Source organism: Gobius niger (genome assembly GCF_951799975.1).
Source record: "Gobius niger genome assembly, chromosome: 17".
NCBI lineage: Eukaryota > Metazoa > Chordata > Actinopteri > Gobiiformes > Gobiidae > Gobius > Gobius niger.
The window spans coordinates 89459-109487 of NC_136868.1; the positions used below are offsets into that span (position 1 = coordinate 89459).

A 20029-nucleotide genomic window follows, 5' to 3' on the forward strand; every position below is an offset into this window, starting at 1 on the left:
CCTGAAATGTTTTTCAACAGTCTGTGAAGTGAAAACCGTTTCTATTGACGACGCGGTGAAGCTCATTGAGAAAATGTCAAAAGTGTAAAGCATTTTGAAAAATGTATTTGAACCTTTTTCGTCTGTCAGCAGTGAAAACCTACCAGAAACACTAAAAACAACTGAGGCTGGAGCGCTGCAGTGGCCACTGTGTTTGATGCTAACCACTCATATAAAAGGTCAAATACGCATTGAAAAATCCTAAAGGCTCCTTTGAAGGTCAAGTTAAAGCTTTCTTTGGAAAAGGTCTGAAAATATCAATTATTGTGCAACAAATGGTGTGCGATATTATCACATGTCTGTATATATACATTTAAGTGAAAGCAGTTATAACTGCATTTAATCTGACTCAGACTTTACCCAAACTTATTCACCCATTTTCTTTTCACAAACACTCGTCAAATCCGTCACTTTCTTGATTTGTTTGTGACCATGTTTTTCTGTCGCTGTGACCGCAGCCTCCAGACACTTTTCAGGGAAGGATTTTGTCTGGTTTCTCAGGAAACGTACCAATAAAACACCCAGCAGATCTCGCTTGTGTTAAGGTCAGCGGAGAAGGGCCAGGTCATTAAAACTTCATCTTTAAGGCCTCGACTGTTTGGCCATGCAGTGGAGACTCATGGATCACTGTCCTGCATGAGTTGGAGTGATGAAACATAACAGTATCTCACAAAATCTCACTTCCCTGATCATTCAGAGCTCTGTGCTGCCACTAACAACATTATTAAAGGATCGAGCGCCTTCAGCAAAGTTCCTTGGTCGACAGCAGGACAGGAGGCAACAATAACACAACATCACAATCACCATATTTCATCCATCATCATATTTTCTAAAAACAACAACAGTAATCCAGGAGTCGCTGTTTATACTTAAAGCAGAACTAAGTAACTTTTTTACTTTAATAAATCTTTTTTGTAGTCCCTCTGGGGGTAATAAAAGTGTAAATGGGATGACTGGGGGGTCCTTCATCTCCGACCCGGCAGCCCCAATACACACTAATAGAAAACATCTCCCTCGCTGCTCTCACTTTTGGCTAGCATCACTTTAGCAGTATTTACAGCCGAGTTTGAGCAGGGAAACAATCTTCATTGAGTAATTGGGTTGTGGGACAATGTACAACATCCCTCTCTTCTTTTGTCTTTTCTGTCAGCGTAGTATTTAATCTCAAAGGGGGAAAAACATGCTACGACACCTGCAGTGGCCTTTGTGGCCTTTTGGGGCAAAAGTTACTTACCTTTAAAAGGGAATAGACGGATTTTAAAAATGTAAATAAAAATAAAAATTCTACCTCCTTCATTAATGTCCTAACGTGTAGAATGAGCCCAGACCTGTTCACCACAACTGCCTCTAAAATCCTGTTCGGTCCAAAGTGCCGTCATGCACGAGCGTAATATAGAAACTGCAGTTACGCACAAGACCTGAGGGGGCAGGAGTGAGTATAAAAACTTCAATGTCCATCTAGTGACACCTTTAAGACAAGCCCATTGTTTTTGAGTGGCTCGTTCAAACTCTTATTGCTATTTTCATCTTCATCTCATGAAAGCCAAATAGCAAAAACACGCACTGTAATTGACATGATGCTTTTTTTATTTTATTGACCTTTATTTAACCAGGTTAGTCCCACTGAGATTAAGAATGTCTTTTTCAGGGGAGTCCTGGTCCCAGAGGGGAGTGACTTTCCATCAGTAACTCACTGCCATGTGATCATGAGCTCTTTATTTACTTGGACATTTCCATGAGGCTTGCGCACATTGATCCCGGAGCGACATAGAGGCCACTGTGATGGGAAGCAAAGGCTGTGCCAACCACCCAAATATCCTCTGGGTCACTAAAAGGTCAAACACACACAACTTTCAAGGTTTTTATCCACACAAAAAGTTCTGCAGCTTTAACGCTCTGTGTTTTCCACCAACATTTCATTTAATCTAATTTACTTTATTTCCAAGGTAAACAAAGAAAGCTACAATTTATCGGATGCAACAAAAGTAATAATACATTTACAATTTACAATTCACCCAATATCACAAGATCTTGGTGAAAAATGACACTGGATCTTTTGACATCGCAGAAACTTACTGAAACAATTCCCCAGCGAACACTTGCTGCTATCAAAGATTAAGGCAGTGTATCAGAAAACCTCATGATATTATGATGATTTTATTGTGACATCAATAATTAATCTTTTTGAATTAATTTAAAGGCACTATACCAGATTTTTTACCTCGTGGTGGAAAGAAGGTTTTGTCCTTGTAAAGTATATTGTAAACTCATACATGTGCAGGAAAAACACACTTACAAAGCATTTATACGAACAGCCCAGACAGTGGAATGTTCTAAGTCTTGCCATAAGACCCACTTTTATTCTCAGGCTTTTAAAGCAACACTAAGTAACTTGTTTACCTTAATAAACCCTTTGTGTAGTCTGTCATCTCCCCCGGTGTCTCTGGCTTGAAAACCACAACTGCAACTTGACTGCCACCGGACCGGAGCAACCAAGTTTGAGTCAAAACAAATATTTCCATTGTGTAATTGGATGTACACTGCCAAAAGTAATTAACTAGATCAGTATAAACATCTACATTTGAGCAAAATAATCCAATTTGTTGTTGTTTTGACTGGTTAAGATGTTCTTGGGCATTTGTCCCAGATAATTTCACTTGTTGAGATGTTTCTGACTCGTTTCAATACATTTCATCCTTATTTCAGGTCATTTTCTTTGCCAATGGGGAAAGAAAATTGTTCTTATCTCATTGGCAATTTTACTTTCTTATTTCAAGCGAGATTTACCCTAGAACTGGTCTGAAATGTCCTCAAACAAGCAAAGCAAACTTGGTCCGATCAGGAAAAGTGTCTAAATGAGTGAAAACCGCTCAAAATAATTTCCTCAATTCCGGTCATTTAAGCCAATGCTTGATATAAAAATAATCGGTCGATTAATCGATTACCAAAATAATCGTTAGTTGCAGCCCTACTCATCTCCCATTCACATAACATGGTTGGCACGGCAACAGTTTAAAATTGTTGCCTCGATCTATGTCACATCCTGTTAATGTCCAACAATGGAAGTGCAACTTTAAACATCACAAACAATGTCAAACTAAACATTGTAAAATAGTAAAAAAATAACTATTTTTAGTTATTTTTTTGTAATTGTAATTGTTATTTTTTACAATTACCCAGTTTACTGGGTTATTGTAAAAAAAAATAACCCAGTAAACTTGGTTATTTTTTTTTTATTTTTTTTTAGCAAAGTCTTAAATATAATTGTGTTAACTATGTTTAAAGAAAGAAAAGTGTCATATGCACTGTAGGCCTGTGTTGTTGAACGTGTGTTTCGGGAGCAGGAAAAAGAAGAGTGGGCCATTAAAATCCGCAGGTGGACTATTTGCTGACGGCGCCTTATTACGGCGTGTGTTGAATCTTAATAAACTGCTGAAATAAACATAACGGCGCAGTGAGGAGGGATCCGATCTGTTTGCTCATTTCGCCTGACATGCTTACGGCCACAGTATTCAAACACGGGGTGATTCATCTGCATCTCCATCACACACACCTGAATACCCAGTGATGTCCATGGCCTTCAGGTTCCTGCACTTGATGACAGTCAGGGTGAGTCTTCCCGCGGTCGGCAGATAACACAGAGAAAACATGATCTCCCCCAAGTCCACGCTTTCCTAAGAAAAAAACAAGAAGAACAGGTTTGTTTTCTGTCATTATTATTCGGGACATTACATTTGCCGGGTTTGGGGAAACAGTTTCACATTTGTTGGGCTTCTCGCTGTCGAAATGCTGATTAATTCCGATGCTTTCAATGACATGTTTCTCTTCCATTTCTTGGGGAAGTGTGAGGAATTGTGACACGTTCACTCAAAGGGAAAACACAAAGGCCTCCAGCGCATTTAGTGAGAGCAGCTGAGAAGAAGATCCTCGGTGCCCCAGTCCCCTCCACTCACATTTACTCCAGCTGTCTCCCCCTGCGAGCCCTCAGCATCAGGGTGATCCCACGCACCCATCACAGTCCCTCCACTCACATTTACTCCAGCTGTCTCCCCCTGCGAGCCCTCAGCATCAGGGATGATCCCACGCACCCATCACAGTCCCTCCACTCACATTTACTCCAGCTGTCTCCCCCTGCGAGCCCTCAGCATCAGGGGTGATCCCACGCACCCATCACAGTCCCCTCCACTCACATTTAGTCCAGCTGTCTCCCCCTGCGAGCCCTCAGCATCAGGGTGATCCCACGCACCCATCACAGTCCCTTCACTGTCATGGGCGACTACAGAGCCTCGAGGTCCATCGCAGGCAAACGTTCTCAAGCTGGCATTTGTACTTGGCAAATCAAATGTTCCGTCTACAGGTCATACCAGACTGGAATACTTTCCCCTTGGGTGGGGGAGGGAGGTGCTGGTGTCTTTAAAGGAACAGGTCACCGTTTTTACATACTGGGATATGTTCTTACCTGGGCTTAGATGAGTTGATTCGCACCTGTCTGGTCTCTGTGCGTGTGCTCAGTCACGCACAACGACCAAAGATGTTGTTAGCATTTAGCCTCTTCCAGTGTATTCCAATAGCTCCAAACGGGGGTGAAGTTAGAAGCGACCACGCTCTTCCACAGACAGGTACGCATCAACTCGTCTAAGCTCAGGTAAGAACATTATCTGTTCCTTTAGTGCTGGGCTAGAGCCTGACATCACTATATTCGGGAGATGGACAGTGTTTAACTCACAGTGGGAGAATAGTTTGTAGTTTGTCCTGTGTGGGATGTTAAAGGGACTATACAGAGTTTAAAAATGTTAAAATTAAGTATTTTCCTCCCCTACATGTTCCTCCATGTCCTGATGTGTAGAAGCTCAGACCTGTTCACCACAACTGCCTCTAAAATCCTGCTCTGTCTCTCAGAAAGGTGTTCATTCGGGTCTGAAGTGCCGTCATGCACGAGCTTAATATAGAAGCTTCAGTTACACATGTGGCCTGAGGTGGCAGTAGTGAGTATAAAATGGCAAACTTGCATCCAGCACCTTTAATGTAAAGAACAAGGGAGGAAAGAGGAAGTGCTCGTTGTAGCCAGTGCTTGTAGCACAACGCCGACGCCGACTCCTTATTTCTCATAAGTGACGCCCTGGGGCGACTGGCGAAAGCACTGGCCGGTGTTTGTAGGCAAGGCACCAACTTTGTCTTGAGAAACGCTGACACGGGGGAAGATCGGGCCCAATGTATTTAAGTCTTTCTTTCCTTTACTATATTTGTGTTGTGGTCAGACCTTCAATTTCCTGCCTTCAATTTCTAATATTATATGTTTGTTTTTAAAAAATAATGGATAATGAATGGGATTTGTACAATCAGAACCAGAACCAGGTCACCTTCAGATGACATTGCAAGAGCCTATTCTTACTAATATCTTTGTTAATAGTTCTGTAGCAATGAGGCATAATATGAGAAATACAGCTCATTGACTATATATATATATAATATAGAACCCTGGAGACAACATAAAAAGCAGATCATGTATACGACCAATTTGATTAGTTTGGGGATTTACTGAGGTAAAGCAACACATTGTCATTTGAGCCCAGGGTCCAAAAGGACACTTAAGTCGACTGGGGGAATTTGAAGCATCTTCTCTTGGAGAGCACACATGGGCACAATGATCACATACAAACCACAGATATGACGCTTTTGCAAATAAAATAAACAACAAATGTGCTGTGTCCCACGGCTCCAAACAGACATGAGGAGACTGGCCCCAGGGCAGATATCAGTCATCCTTCTTCAAAAGAAGGGAACATGTATTCCTTACTACAGCAGGTGCATTCCAGCTCCATCGGTTCACTGGACACATGAATAAAGGGGCTGCTATTGATTATATGTTAATTTAATGAGAAAGATACTAAAGGGAAGATGGTAATTTTCATCAAGGTCTGAGATCTCCCATGTTTATAGCACCGTACAGTCCCACAGCTCCATTAAACTCTCCAGGCCCATGGGACGCTGTGATGTCATGTGGAACCCAGCAATCGATCTTGTCCGTCTCTTGTGTGTGACATGAGTGAAGATGTTCCAATAGAAGTGCTTGGATCTCACATCACAGCGTTTGAACACTGGAAATCCATAATAGTCACATATTCACCAGGCTATTACCGTCCGGGTCCTGAGACAAACTGTCAAACAATTACACACATTCTGATTCTGGTCACACTTCATTTATTAACATAACCATGCAGAGCAGCGACGAAAACCATAAAAAAAACCTGCCGATGATTTAATGTTGAGTAGGGCTAAGACAGGGAAGCACTAAATAATGCATGGCATGTGTTTTATTATAAATATGAATAAAACAAGCACACTGTAAACTGGAGAAGATTCAAAATGAACTTAGTGGGTCGAGTACATTTATAGTATAATATTTTAGTGCAATTCAAACTCTGCAACATGAAGCCCTTACTTTGTAACGGTGAAGATAGAGCATCCAAGAATTAAAATAACAAGGAGCTCCTTTCAAAATGTTCTGTGACATTTTAGTGTCACCTCAAATGTTTGTGCTCGAATTGTAACATTAACAATCACACTGCGAAAAGTGGATTCTAAGCAAGTAAAAAAAAAAAAATCTTATTTTAGGAAATAAAATCTAGACATTTCTTGTTCAGATATATTTGCTAAAAACATGCACATTTTTCTTGTAACAAGAAAGAAAGACTTTTTGAATCTTCTTCAGCTTTAGACAAAGAATATTTTCTTTCTTATTTTAAGAAAAACTAAGATCAACCACTCTTAATGTAAGAACTGCTTCTCACAGAGAGATAAAACATTCCATTCTTTAAAATGGGCGGCTCGGTGGCACAGCGGTTAGAGCCTCAGCTTCACAGCTCGAAGGTCCCGGGTTCAATTCCCACCAGGACGGGGCCTTTCTGTGTGGAGCATGTTCTCCCCGTGTCTGCCACTAAAAACATGTACAATAGGTGAATATTCTGGCCATCTGGCTCCACATCATGGAGATGGTATTTATTAAGAACATTTTGCTCAAAAATGTGAGTAATTTAGAACATTTTACTTAAATCAAGTAACATTTAAGTAAAATACCCTCAATTTTTCACTAAATAAGAATGTTTTCCTTAAATTATTCCATTTTCTGAGGACATTTTTGCTTAATTCTAGTTATTTATTTGCTTAAATTTAGTGTTTCTTTCTTGTTTTATGATGAGAAAAATATTCTAGGAAAAATAATTCTTAGCAAGAAAAAAATGCTGACCCCATTGGCAGAATTATTTCCTTCAAACAAGACAAAACGTCTTATTTTAAGATGTTTTCCCTTGTTTTTAGACGGGTACTTTTTGCAGTGCAGCACTTTGAAATGTTAATCCTCCTGGAGGTTTTCCACATTATCAGAATGTGGCAGGGCTGATGACGATGGAGGGGTAATGTTAAATGATACCAGGATGGGAAAAATATTAAAAGTTTAAGTACAATTGGTATCAGGGAAAGAAGGGTATTGAAAAAAATACTTTAGATATCAAGTTTTAATGGCTGTTGGGTCCAGGGACAGCTCAAACAAATGACACTAATTTAAAATCAATCTTGTGTTTCTAAACACAGGCTTTAGGGGGCGCTCTGTAGAATCTGTAGTGGCTGGACAGACCCCAATGGCAATGTTAATGTGCAGCAGTGGTTCCTCCCAAAGCCTTTCCTTCTACAGACCGTACCAGACTGGAATATGTTCTGCTTGGGTGGTGGTGGGTGTGGGAGGCTGATGTTTTGATCACATTTCTGCAGCGTCAGAGCCCTGCGCTCTTTAATTCCTCTCTCTTTCTGTCTCTCTCTTGGCCCATGTTATGGACAGTGTTTAACTCACAGTGGGGGAAACAGTTAGTTGTCAATAGTAACAGTTTGAGAGAGAGAAGAGGAAGCAGCAGCTCGTGTAGTCAGCGCTTGTAGCACCACCTCCGTCGACCCCTTTTTTTACTAAGCGACGCCCTCGGGCCAGACGCACGTTCAGGCCCAAAGCCTTTTAATGGAAATTATTATTATTATTATTAATTATTGTTCTGTTTTATGGTGGTAAATATTTTTGTATTTGAAAAAGTATCATTCAGGTATCGTAAACGAAATATATAAATATGGATACAGTTCCCAGTCTTACAGATTATTTCATGAACATCGCTCTGAGGAAGTGGCTTGATTTGCCTTTTTTTTAAACTAATGAATATCAAGGTGTCTTCATTGATTAATGCTTAAAAAATAAAATAAATTATGTATTTTTTAAATATTATTCACTGACATTTTAAAGCTCATTATACTGTATGCACTTCTTGTCAAATGAAAGTAACTTTAGGCTGTTTGGAATCATCGAAAAGAAAATTGATGCCCATGAAAACTGGTTTTGCATTCAGCTGTTTGCCTCAAGAACAAAGCATGGACACCCCTGTAATCAGCAGAAAGAGGAAACTCAGTTAAATCAAAATCCAGGACCTTTATCCTTTGAGGCAAGAGTGAATTATGAAAAATGCTTTTTTTTATTGTCGTTTTGAATGTGGTTATTTGTCAAGTTTAATGTTACCTTAGTTTAGCTTCCAAACTGGCAATCAACATAACGGAATAAAACATTCTCTTGAAGCACTAATACAGGCTGTCACACTTATAATAGTAAAAGTAATGGTGTTTTTATGGCCCCAACGTTTAATCTATTGTACTGTATTCTACAAAGGGGCCTTGCAGCACAACATTAAACAACCCAACCGCATAATATCCCTGGCAGCTCATCTGGCCTCTCCCCTCACTCTGGCTTTGTTTCTTGACAGAGTCCTGGGGTCATCCAGAGGAACAAAGTGTTCTCTGCGTCTCAAAGCACTGTATACGGCCCCTCTGAAGTAGCTGAACTCGAAACACTTCAGGGGCTGTTCGATAATCCCAATGTTATTGCTTAGGAGGCAAGAAAAAGGCAGTCAGCCCCTCTCCTTGGCATGCGGACTTTATCGAACCTCCCAATGATTTTCTGACAAAATCCCTTGCTCCTATTAAATTTAAGCTTTGCATAAAGATGTCAAAGGCACAGATGGTGCGGTTTCAGTGGCAACAGATAAACATGAGGTGGCGGCTAATGCAACTCTATGGAGAGGAAGACGGCGGCTTAATGAGAGAATAAGACTGTTCTCATGTGGAAGGATCAAAGACTCAATAACACCCACCGAAAGCAGAATATAGAGGCCACTATAAAAGAGCACACCGCTCCTACATGTAATTAAATACAAACAAGCAATCACATGGATTAACCGTTGTGCTCAAGACATGCTCTGTATCTGCGGAGCAAAGCTTCCAGGTAAAGTGCTTTCTTTTCAAAGTGATTCAAAGCTTAATAGAACAAAAAGGCTGTGCTAAAAGACGTAAAGCTACACTTATAAAGAAAATATGGTGAATATAATTATCAATACTTGCGTCATGCGCAGCTAAATGGAACCGTTTTCATCCTGGATTGGAATACTGTCAGTGTAGAGTCACTTCTTAAAGACGGCTGCAGATTTTAAACTGAAAGTCTTGTCTGAGTTTGGCAGGAGAAAGTTGTTTTAATTTCATCTAGTTGTGCTCAAAAGTTGACTTACCCTGGAAGAAATCTTGTTTTTTTTTGACAATTTTTTTTCAATTTAACATGAAAGATAACACGAAAAGTGTTTTCACTCACATTTAGTGGTTGTCTGAAGCCATATGTGGTGGTGCTCTTTATAAATCATAATGATAAAAGAAAGTACCAAAACAAAGTTTATGATCAAGAGGAATGGGCCGCATTAGATTATACAGAACCTTCCCCAGAACTACCCTTTTCCAAGGGAGTTCTGGCCCCAGGGAAGAACCTATTGTACATATTTTTAGTGGTAGTGAAAGCTGCACACATGGGGAGAACATGCAAACTCCACACAGAAAGGCCCGTCCAGGTGGGAATTGAACCCGGGACCTTCTTGCTGTGAGGCATGAGCTCTAATCGCTGCACCACCGTTTTTAATCTTTTCGATGCAGTGAGAAAGTGAATGCCCGTGTTCACAAGTGGCTGCTTGGATGTGGTTGGACACAGCCTTGTTTTGCACAGATTAAACAAAAGCGGCCTCAGGATGGACCCCTGAGGAACCCCACAGACAAAAGACAAAAGACTGAGACACAGTTTGAGACACATTTGAGCACAAGGCCAGAAGTCAAATAGGTTTAGAATAGGTTCAAATACTGTGAGTATCAATACTAGGACTACAAGGCTGTGAGTGTGTTCCTACTCCCATATTTTGTTTCTGAAGACGTCCTTCACAACTCATAGTAAAGAGGAGTGTTTTGTAGAGACTTTTTCCCAACAAAACAATGCATGATTAAATGTGTGTATTTAAATGTATGTATATAGTGTAAAACGCTGCACTGTACAGACTTTATGTTTTTATAGTTCGACAGTGTCATAACCCGCTGTGATCAGAATTTTATTATAGCCTTATTGTTATGGGCCGATACCTCCCATAGTCGCCCTGTCAACAGTCATTACGGCTCTTCTGAAGGACGTGTTTGATTCTCAGAGGCGCCGCAGCGGCTTGTGTTCCTACAAGGACAAATCAAAGTGTCACTCCAAGCTTTTACAGCATACGACGTTTGTGGCACAGTCTCACACTGCAGACGAACCCTCACACCCTTCACTCCGGATCCTCCACACCTCGGCAGCACCAGGCGCCAAATGTTAGTGTTGAAGAGGAAGAAAATCACAACACGAGAAAAGTGTTTCGCCTGTGAGCTCCCTCTACAAATTAAAACGGCAGAGAGCTGCTTACGCTCGAGGACTTGAGGCAAGTGTTACCATCGAGTATTGATGAGGAAAAGAGAAGTGTCGAGCATATCTTCTCCTCTGATGAAGCTGTCTACGAGCCTGAAATATACATATAACACACAAAAATCACGAGAGCTAGAAACGACATCCAACAGCATTAATCATACAAACTTAAATAATATGTTGCTGTTTTAAAAGTCTTCCAATAAACCTCTGAAACTTAGATTATATTTAGACTATCACCTTGGCGTCCTGTAGCGCAGCATTGGCAGCACAGCCCGAGCTGTTACAGAGGCGTGGAGACTGCGGCACAGGCAGATGTGCTGGGATTTCAAAAGATCCAACAGTTTTCTCTGAGCTCCTTGGCTGTGATTAAGGGTCGGGTCAAAATGCAGTTTGTGAAGAGGCTAACAACTCACACGGGGGAGGTAATGGGACTTTAACTCCGCTCTAAACAAGGTCACTTTATTTACTTTCTGCATTTGGCACAACCTTCCGTGCCACTGTGGTAACCTGTCGGGAGCTTTGTCTGGATCTAGTGCCAGGCTTTTTATTATGTGTAACGAGAACACATATACTGTTAATGCTTGGGCCAGGGATCTCCAGTAGTAGCTCTGGAAGTATGAGTGGATCTCCAGCTCCTCATAGATTGTAGCCACTAAATCACAGGAGAACTGCTCCATCCATCCATTCTCTCCCGCTGTCTCTGGGGCTGGGTCGCCGAGGCAGCAGACAGAGCAGAGATGCACAGGCCTGCCAATGCCTATACTTCCTCCAGCTGTTCTTACGGGGATCCTGATGCATTCTCAGGCCAGCTTAGAGATAAAGTCCCTCCAGTGGGTCATGGGTCTTTCCGAAGGAGCACTCTTGGGAAAACTAGTTCTCTCAACAAACACTCCTTGGAGATGACAGACTGCTTTTACGTGAATGTAGGACAGGTATAATTCCAACAAAAGAAATGAATTCTGTTCAAGGCTCATAGTTAAAGCAGTGCTAAGCAACGTGTTTACCTTAATAAATCCTCCCCGTAGTCCCTGTGGGGGTAATACAAGTGTTAATGGGATTATTGGAGGGTCTTTCATCTCCCCCTGGTGTCTCTGGCCAGAAAACCATGTTTGCAACTTGACTGCCACCGGACCGGAGCCACCAATACACACTAATGGAATCACGAAGAAGAAGCTAACAGGCTAACGGGCAAAGCTAACTGCGGGCTAACGTCACTTTAAACAGTATTTACAGCCAAGTTTGAGTGAATAAAATGATCTCCATTGTATAATCGGATGCACAGTAACCCTCTGTCCCTTCGCCTTTTCTGTCAGCGTAGTATTTACTCTCACAGACAATTAACAAGTAAAAAAATTGCAACTTGCAGTTGCGCTTATGGCCTCTAGGGGCAAGAGTTACTTAGTCCTGCTTTAATGAAGCTGTGCATCAGAGCGCGAGATCAGTAACAGCAGTATTAGGGCTGAGCCTGACTCGAGGCTCATTATTACAGTCGTTCACTGAATTCAATCTTATAAAGTCAGACACTGGCTCTGAACAGATATTATTGTGCACTTTTAAGTAAGGAAGTGCTTTATTTGTCACTGTGCAATTGTACATCAAAGTTCAGGTGTTGGGTCAGTCCTGGCTCGACCTGACCAGCATGTTTTTGGAGGTCGGGGAAACCGGAGAACTGAGTTCAGGTTAGTCTTTATTAAAGGGACACAGAGACACTGAGCTCAAACACAGACATGTTCTGCACCAGATGTAGCTAAATATGGAGCTAGTTCCATCTGCAGTTCCTGGTTAAATAGATAATATATAGAAACATGCATTACTCCACTGAACAGGTGCACCTCCGCCTGGGTTTGTCCCTGTTTTAGAGCATGGTGTCCTGCACTGGTCAGCTCCATCTCCACAACAGGCTTTCACCATCTTCTGAGAAGAGCGTAGTATAATATAACCCATCTGATTCTCCAGGGAACGAAAAATAATCAGAACAATAGTAAGGATAGAAGATTTGTGTGGCTTAGCTGCAAGTCTTGCCCGGATACCTCCTCGTTTGTCCCTTTTTTGCTCTTGGAGCCAAAAAAAGACCGGATCCTCCAGCAGCAAACTAAAGTCTGGGAAGAAACAGCCGTAAAAAGTCCATTTAACTCATGAACTTGAAATCTCAAGATTTTGAATTGTGGGCATGAGCCAATGAATCAAACTCAGCTGTAAGATTAGCAGTGTGATGCATTCTGGGAAATAAACACGGCCCTGAAGGTTCTGAGGTTAGTGCGAGGGACCACACATTCACACCTGCTTCTCTGACGCTCACGTTTATCCCACAGAGGCTCCTTGATGCAGACAGGACGGCAGGTACAGAGCACAGCCTCCCCCACACAGTCCTGTCTGTGCACTGGGATGTGAACAGCGAAACACCCCCTAAACCCCCCTGGTGCAAATACGTGGCACCGCTAATGGTATCACAGTTCTTGTTTTGTTTTTCAGTCTATTTAATATTTTGACGCCTTATCAAAAACAGTCTTCGTCCTGTGAACCGTGTGGGACTCAAATGAAAGCAAATATTATCAAAATAAGCGGTGAAGCCTTTCTCCCACTGGTGATTTCGAACACTCCGAGGTGTCAAAACATGCACGATGATGAAAACTCCTCAATGAGTCCGATGGCGGCTGCAATTAGCTCCCATTACTAAGCGTTTGTTTGTTTAAGGAAGTCCCGTGTGTGCGAGACAGTTTTATGAAATTAACACCTTAAGGATTCGTGCTATAACTTTTGCATATCCCTAATGGTAACGAGCCTCATTTTCCAATCAAGCTGAGATTATAGTGTTGGTTTAATGTGAATGTGCTTTCATTTATGCACATATAAAGAAGATTACATTCTATAAACTATTACAACAGGCATACTGTATATCTAATGTTATATTGCTACAATAATGTAAAGCTATAAAGATGTGAATTATACGCCATATTTGACAAATACAGCACAATACAGCAATAATGGCCTTTTGGGACTGCAGGGACCGGCGCTGGGTTTCCTTTATTTCAATGCTGTTGTTTGATTGTACTGTAAGGCACTTTGATCACATGGAGTGAGACTTTCCAGGTGTAGTTGCAATAAGCATCATCTTACTTTTACCATTAGGCTCATTAGGGTCATTAGGGTCATTAGGCTCATTAGCATTAGGCTAATGTGTTTTAGGTATTAGGTATTTCGCACGTTGGGTTTCTACACCGTACATTAAAGATCTGTGAGTCTGAATGGGGTGCATTCATGTTTGGCTCTCGTGTCTGACCTTGCCCCTTAGTTTTTGGAGCTTTCAACCCCTTTAAGCTTTGGGAGCTGCGTAGCCCCGACTTCAGGGATCTCTAACCAGTAGCTCTCCAGCCTTTTTGGGTCGTTTGCCAAACAATTGTTTCATGTCTACACACGCTTGATGACTCACATTTTAGAAGCATTTTCCTTTTTGTTCTGAACATGCGACAGAAAATCTGCAAACATTTGGGTCAATGTAGTAAAGTATAAGGGTAGAACTCATAGATGTAATAATTAGAGATAGATTAATACCTATTCAGCCCCATACATAGAAAAGGTCCCGAGTCATCTGTGAAACGTATGGCTGCTCAGACTCCTATGCAGAGCCCTGCGCTCGTGGGTGGGCGGAGCCTCCACAGAGCTCTAGAGCTTGATTGACAGGCTCTAGAGCCTGAAAAGGCTTCCTCTTTTTCGGTCTGATAAACAAAACCAGCGTGGTTAAAAATATCTCACCTATCCCAGCGTTGCTACATGGGTCAGAGCCATTTTTAGAAAAAGAAAAACTCAGGCTTTTAAACCGTTCTTGGGTGGTCGAAAGTCTCATTAGAATCAATGTTCCCAAGTGTCTCTTGGAGTCGCCCCTGGCCACAACGGGGTGGTATTACAGCAACGTCAGCTCTCCACCATGAGGACCAAATAGAAGTGCGTTCCTCGCCCATTGGTAGACCTCAAGTTCTTCTTCTAAGTCTTTGAAACATAAGTATCTGTCTGATATTTTTGTTGTAAGAAAAGTTGGAGACTCCGGCCCTACTTTGAGGTGATTGAAAACACTGTGAATATAGCACACATAATAAGATATCTGTTTCATCCATTATTACTATGAACTCAAGCAAGTTTTCCCACTTTTAAACAATTTTGGCTCATCTGGGTAATAGGCTATTAAAAATTTGCCTAATTAAATACAAGAATAGGAAGAAAGAAGTATGTTTTTTATTACTTTTGAAACTAATCTGGGGTCAATCTGAGTGTTTTGCTTTGCCCCTGTGGACCAGGACTCAGTCTGAACATCAGACACTTTGGAGCTGGACTCACATGGACTCACATGGACTCACATGGACTCACATGGACTCACATGGACTCACATGGACCCACATGGACCCACATGGACTCACATGGACTCACATGGACCCACATGAGCATCTCCCTCACTGTCAGACTCGTGGTAAAGCTACAGATCTGAGCGCGCTGGTTTAAGTTCTCAAAGACAATTCATATGCAGGACATTATTACATTACATGAACATTACCGTAATGTAAACGTGGCAGACACAAAGCCGCGGGTCGAGGGGCAGAGCAGGGGAACGATGCAGCTTTCACAGCTTTCACACTGCCTCAGTCGCACTTTTATATTAGATAAAAATATTTACAACATTTCTTTGCGGATGGTAGTTCTGAACCACTGGCCTAGACATTAAGGCTTCAATTTTGCTAAATGTTTCTCCCACTCATCAGCCCTTTCATGCTCTACAATCAACAGAACATGATCTTTTCTAGATTAAAACTCAAACCACTATGTGATGACTGCTCTCTGGTTTGAATCACCCAGACTGTGCAGCTTTTATTTTTAAGATGTCCTGTGTTGAGTCTATGCCAGGGCTGAACTTCCACTGAGCCCAGGTCCTGATACTGCGAGGTGAAAGTCAGTGTGTGGGCCAATATTCTGTGTCATGTGTCCTTATCATTAATAACTATTTGTGTCTACTACCATATTGAGATATTATTGCTTCGCCCTATTTGAATCTTGGCAAGAACAGAGCTCGCTCGCTCTGAGGCGTTTCAGGCAGACGGAGTTGAGAAACATTAAGCTGCCACAAACTGAAATGTATTACACGAACTGCAAAAGCCAATAACCCAATTGTCTGGTAAATGCGGTGTTGGTTTTGCCTCAGTGGACTCCTGCCCAAGTGGCTCGCGAGGCAATCTATAAACAAAAAGTAGAATCGATCCCGGAGGCAGACCATGAAGGAGTCCATTGGAACGAATGAGAATAAAAAACTAAACGTATGTGTCTTTTAGGGGTAGTGACCTCACGTCAAGCTGGGTCATTGTTTCTGTCGTTCCCTCTGCTCTTTTAACGTCACAATAATAATGATGTGTTACAGCTTTGATATTCATTAAGGAACAGGCCACCGTTTTCCCACACTGAGATATGTTCTTGCCTGAGCTTAGACGAGTTGATGCGTAGCTGTCTGGTCTTTACGCGTGCGCTCAGACAAAAAGACCAAACATGTTGTTAGCATTTAGCCTCTCCTCCTCTCCTCTATGGGGCCAAACGGGGGTGAAGTTAGAAGCGACCAAGCTCTTCCACGTTTTCCCTTTTTAAATTAGCTCCACTTTACTGTGCGACGTCGAAGTGCTCCTAAGGTATTATTACGCCTTAAAAATATAGAACCCCTTTTTATGCGCTTAGAAAATCGACATGTTTAATTTTGTGTAGCTATACTTGGATCATGTAACTACTCACGTAACCGTATTTAACCCTAGGACACTATTGCCAGGTGGTTTTCACCTGAACAAATACATTTAAGTGATTTTCATTACGTTTATCTGAGTGTCCTGGGTCTCTGGGCTTCAGCATCGTCTCTGACATCTTCGATGGACTGGGTGTTTTCCTCCAAAACACACTTTGTAGCCACATGTTTGGGTGATTTTCACTCAGCGATAGTGATCGAAGGTCGGGGAGGGTTAGTGTATTTAATCAGGCTCTTGCCCCTTTCAAGGCTGACATTCAGGGCAGCCACATTTATTTTGCGACTTCAGCTACAGCTTTGCTCCAGTCACAGAGTTCGGTGTCTCTTCCCAGTAAGTGAGTAACACAGAGTTATTTTAGTCAGCTGGTCATTTATACCCATTCACAATATGACATATTTAGTTTCTCTCTCCTGTGGCTGTTTGTGCCGAGGACACTGAGCTTCATCAGAGAAGTCTCACATATCCAGGAATGACTGGACCAAAGACCAAGTTTCCATCCTCATTATTTTATCTTTTAGGAATTTTTTGTTCCCAAATTCCTCATTTTCCAGTAAAATTGTGGAGCATTTTTATCTGGTCCTCTCATTATGCTTCACTTTATTAGACATGACACAGTTTAATATAAAAGAGCATGACTCAAATGTGTCGTGTATTGATAGTTTTTGATGACAAGTCCTTTTTATCGGGTGTATTATCTCGGTTAAAAACCACCCGGCGTTAGTGATGGTTTGGTCTTTCTGCATGACTGAGCACACGCACAAAGACCAGACAGGTACGCATCAACTCGTCTAAGCTCAGGTAAGGTATAACTTCATTTAACGGTATGGAAAACAGTGGCCTGTTCCTTAAATAAAGAACAAGGCGGGGTAGCCAAGCAAGCGGACTTTGTAGCCTCGTCAAACCTTCCGATCGTGGCCCAAAGTGAAGCACCCGTTTCACCAGATTCTCTCTTCGCAGGACGGGCTCACACCGACAGGGAGCATGTGCAACACAAGAGTGGGCAGGGCTAAACAAGGTGAATAAGGTAAGGTTATCCAAAAGAAAATCACATAGATTGTTCGGGCCGTGCAGAGAGCTACAGAGGGGCAGGAGCTCAAAAATCCAAAGGGCACAACACCCAACCCCTCCTCCCGCGACCCAACCCCTCCCCCCACGACCCACACCCTCCTCCCGCGACCCAACCCCTCCTCCCGCGACCCAACCCCTCCCCCCACGACCCACACCCTCCTCCTGCGACCCACACCCTCCTCCCGCGACCCAACCCCTCCCCCCGCGACCCAACCCCTCCCCCCGCGACCCAACCCCTCATCCCGCGACCCAACCCCTCCTCCCGCGACCCCTGACAAACCAGCCGTTCCCGCTCCTCTTAAATTCTAATTCTAATCACAATCACATTTATTTCAAATCCATTTTATTTATCTACTTTAAACAAAAGTAAAAGGAGCTGTATAGGCGCTAAAATATAGATTTGGGGAAAGCCAACTGCTATTATTTTTTCAGTTTCAGCCAGTATCTTTTGCTGGCAGCGCCCCCACAGAAACACAGACTTTCTCACTGTCTCCCTCAGGTCGCTCTTCTCTGGGCTGTGGCTGAAAACAGGGGCTTAAGAAAAGAACATAAACTATTGGGAATGTCTGGACGTGAGTTTCACGTTGTTTTAAGAGAACATAGAGCTGGACTATTCTGACAAAAATACGTTGCGCGGATGCGGCGCTCGCGTCTGACACAAGGTTTATTTTTTAGATCGTTCAAAATCCCCACTGCTGTCAGACTGTACAATAAGACTGTAAAGTAACATGTGCAATAATCTCTGTATCAGCTGCACTTTATTAACTCTGAGTGATCTTCTTGAACGCCGACTGTAACAAGTGAATTTCTCCTTAGTGAGATCAATAAAGGATTATCTTATCTTATCTTATCTTAAAACTGTGGGCTTGTTGACCTCATTGGTCTGTGATTATGATGACTGATACAAAATAAAGATCGATCTGAAGCACAAGGTGCGGAGATGGTTGTTCTGTGCAGGAGAGGCCTCTGCTCTCACTTCCTCCTTAATTAATATAAGATAATAAGGCTTATTGGGACAAAACTAATGATGAGGACCCTGGTAAAGCTTTGGATAAACAAACCATAATACAAATAAAAAAAAGGTATGGAGGGAAAAGGGCACTTCAGGGGCATGGAGAAAATGGGCAGGAGCTCCAGCCCCCCTCCCCCCCCCCCTCTGCACGGGCCTGCACATTGTGGACGTGACGAGTTAGACGATGACAGAACTGTTTCCCATGTCACACATCAGACATAAACATCCACACACTTACACTGGTGGCGTACTGGATGTCCCTCCATATGTTGGTCTCGCGGGACAGGTCCGACAGCTCGAACAGGTTGTCCAGCTCCACCTCCCCGATCATGTCGTGTCGGGAGAACCGGTCGAAGTCGAACACGCTCATGTGCAGCTTCCTCCCCGGCAGCTCGTCGTAAGGCACGGGGAACTGGAAGCTCTCGTTGAAAGTCGGGTTGAGCATCTTGCGGTGAACCCTGGTCTGGAACTTTTTGCGGTCGGGAAGAAGGTAGACTTTGACGTAAGGGTCCGACGTGCCGCACAAGTCTTTGGCGGGCAGGTCCACGGCGCGGAGGATGTTGACCAGCAGGCATTCGTTTTCGTAGTCGTACTTGAGGGAGAAGTTGATGCGGCCGCAGTTTTTGTCGCCGCTGTTCTTGGAGGAGTCCTCGGATTCTTGGGCCTTCTGCTGGTAGAGCTCGGGCTGGATGCGGCCGAGGCCAGTGGGTTTGTCGTCTTTGTCCACGTAGTCGTTGCCCAGATCGAGGCTGCCCACCTGCATCTGTCTGGGCAGGTGTCTCTTAAAGGAGTTGTGCCTGTCGGACAAAGAAAACAAAGGAATTAAATCTATTGTTAAGCAAAGCAAGACAACAGTAAAAAACAATTCCACTGGACAATTAAATTAATAATTATTTGTGTATGACTTATATGTAACCAGGAATGTGACATTCAGAAAGTGTTTTTCAGGGGAGTTCTGGGGGACACTGTGTGTTTAAGTGAACATATGAAAACATGACCCTGACAAGCATCATGTGGCCCATGAACTGATTCCAAGACCCCTCAATTGTATGATTGTCTACCAGATTATTAAGCTTCTTCAGGCGCGGCAAATTGGTCAATATTCATTCAAGCGCCGCTACAGCAGCACAGGATAGACTGAAATCTTTAACACACGACGTTTAGAGCCTTACGGCGACTGACTCCATTCATTTGAAAAAGAAAAGTTCTGTTTTTGAATAAAAAGTGTTTTTTTTCTTTACAAGAAAAGTGAATCAAAGATGGTCGACATAGATCAAACTGCTGAAACGTATGTCTGAAACTACAGAAAAATAAAGCCCTTTCTGCATTTAAACCAAATAATTGGGGCAT

The 20029-nt window shown here is 42.5% G+C and overlaps 1 protein-coding gene across 2 annotated transcripts in view; it reads right to left on the minus strand.

Annotated features, from left to right (window-relative positions):
• syt6a (synaptotagmin VIa) overlaps nucleotides 1-20029 on the minus strand; it is a 186968-nt gene that overhangs the window by 11444 nt on the left and 155495 nt on the right. For both annotated transcript variants that reach the window (XM_079574942.1, XM_079574943.1), the window contains exons 4-5: nucleotides 18918-19476; nucleotides 3593-3713 (exon numbers count right to left, since the gene is read on the minus strand). In XM_079574942.1, the coding sequence (XP_079431068.1) occupies nucleotides 3593-3713; nucleotides 18918-19476 (680 nt within the window). The remainder of the gene's footprint in view (nucleotides 1-3592; nucleotides 3714-18917; nucleotides 19477-20029) is intronic.